The sequence below is a fragment of the Octopus bimaculoides genome, chromosome 13, assembly GCF_046866305.1.
Source record: "Octopus bimaculoides isolate indiv1 chromosome 13, ASM4686630v1, whole genome shotgun sequence".
Classification (NCBI taxonomy): Eukaryota; Metazoa; Mollusca; class Cephalopoda; order Octopoda; family Octopodidae; genus Octopus; species Octopus bimaculoides.
In genome coordinates, this window is record NC_142940.1 from 53,340,575 (window position 1) to 53,343,097 (window position 2,523).

Sequence of the window (2,523 nt, forward strand, 5' to 3'; positions counted from 1 at the left end):
CCTACATGCATACATACGTACATACATACGTACATACATACGTACATAAATGGATACCTTTCTTTTCTTCAAGACCAGACCTCGTTTCGTCGATAAAGTTCGACTCATCAGCGGAGACTTGAAGACAGAAAAACAGAGTTAACAGCTGTCCTTTCTTATTGATGTTAAAGTTCGGTCAACCCCGTGCAGTTAGTCTGCCTTCCCTGTAGTAGAACTAACAAAAGCATTCGGACGATTTCGTGAAACAGATCGGGCACCTCCGTAGAATTAATGCATTTCATAGGAATAAAACTTCTATAGGAATAGAAAAGATAGTCTAATCGAAGGAGACTGCGGTCTTGGGTCTAATCCCTATTGGCTCAGACATAAATAAATACAGGCGCGCGCGCTCACACACACATATATGTATATGCATACACACACACACTTATACACATACATATGTTCAAATATATGTATATATTTGTGTATATGTGTAGTGCTGTGTGTATATATATATATATATATATATATATATATACACACACACATATATATTTGTATACATATATTTATGTATGTATGTATATCTATCTATCTGTCTATCTATCTGTCTATTTATCTATCTATCTATCTATCTATCTATCTATCTATCTCTCTCTGCGTATGTGTGTGTGTGCATGTGCATGCGTGTGTATGTATGCATGTGTGTGTGCTTGTGAGTTAGCGTGTTTACGTGTGTGAGTTTGTTTACGCATGGGATAAACACGGATTGTTATCACGGACTACGGTTTCGTTTAATCAGCTTTTCGAGTCGCCGTGCATATAAGAGGCATGGAAAGATGCATGGACAGAAAAGAGTAGAATGACTGCTAACGAATTCAGCGTTTTAGATCATTGAAGTCTGCTGTGACCTGTCACTGCATTCTTCTAAGGAGACGGATGGGGTTTTGAAGTTGTCAAAAGAGCATGTTTTGAGCATGTTTTGGCTCGTCGAAATCATTCGCTTTCCTTGAAATGTAAGATTGACTCTGATGATGATTTATATGGTATTTTTCTGTGAGGCATTGTTTTCCCCATTTTTCTCTGTTCGTAGATGCCTGCACCTTACGTAATACTGCCCGTAAAATCTTCGTCTCTACTTAATCTTTCAATTTCCAAATATATTTTGAAAGTTCTGAAGTATTTCACTGTGGCAATGACAGGATGAGATATTTGTTGGTGCAAGTAAACTTTGAAGGAGTTCTCTGAAAGATTTATATAGCTTCATAATGTGTCGCTAGTGGCGACACCAGCATGTAAGATAATACTTTTCAAAGGATGCATAAACAACTAGTTAAATGCCATTAAGATCGAAAAGTATTGCAAATAAACTTAAAGCGAATACAGTCAATTTGCAATTGATAAAATATAAATTTTTTGCCCTCGAGAAGGTATTGTGTAATGTATTTATATGTCCACCTGGAATACATCATGAATAATGAGGGTATATTTGAGACGAAGGTATAATGCTTCCATCAATTAGGGCTAGTCAAGCGTCTTCAATCGTTTTCGTTTTTCAGTTTAAAACTATTAGTAATAAGAGACATCGCAATAATATTGAGATATTTCTTTGATACGCTGCGTTCTCTATCTGAACAATGTCAAATCTGTCCAGTGAATGAATTAGATCAATGCAATCCACAATAGATACCTGAGGAAATCTGTTAAATCTTTAGGTCTAACGAAATGTGAAATGAAGAGCTGAACTGGAAAATTGGTTGAAAAACTGTTGTCCTTGAAATATAATGCTGGTGGCGACCTAGATGACTGGACCCTGCATTCGGAGTGGACTGAGAAAGAATACCTAAGGTAGCATTAAGGAAAACACCACCTGGAAAGTACAAAGTAGGACGGTCAAATGACAGTGGACATAGAACAGTTGAAGGTAAGTCAAGAGAAAGGAATCGGTTCATGAGTAAAGTAACAAAGACTTGCGAAAGACTTGCTGAATGCCATTCAAATCGTCGAAGTTTTATTTCCCAACTTGGAAGAAAAGGATTAATATTAAAAACAATAATGTCAAGTACTTATTTTATCGATCCGTCCGGAGTCCAGCATAGAAAGTTTTTAGCTCAGTTTTGAACCCCAAAAGATGGTTGTAGAATCCACAGCCCTGTAAACTCATTTGTAATGTGTGTGTGTGTGTGTGTGTGTGTGTGTGTGTGTGTGTGTGTGTGTGTGTGTGTGTGTGTGCTTGACTGGATTAAATATATTGAAGAATTTAGTCTTTGCTTTGAATTTAAACCCCATAGGGATCAACTTCGACTTCTTTCTAAAGCTGATAAAATATGCTGGACTTGATTCAATTCTGTTTACAACATTTCATGGAATTTGCGATGTTCATAACTTCCCTCACAGCATTGCCAATGGTAAGAAGAGAAATTGACTTCAATACCATTTTCAGACTTTACTGCAACTTTGACTTATTATGAGCTTGCCAATTTTTGTCGGGACCTCAAAGCATCCTAGGCCCAATCTTTACTGGGGAAGAGATGGAACCAA

General features: G+C 37.0%; 1 protein-coding gene across 1 annotated transcript in view; it reads right to left on the reverse strand.

Annotated features, from left to right (window-relative positions):
- LOC106877725 (uncharacterized) overlaps positions 1-2,523 on the reverse strand; it is a 76,736-nt gene that overhangs the window by 34,055 nt on the left and 40,158 nt on the right. Inside the window, exon 3 of the mRNA XM_089361315.1 lies at positions 58-117. Coding sequence (XP_089217441.1) covers positions 58-117 — 60 coding nt within the window. The remainder of the gene's footprint in view (positions 1-57; positions 118-2,523) is intronic.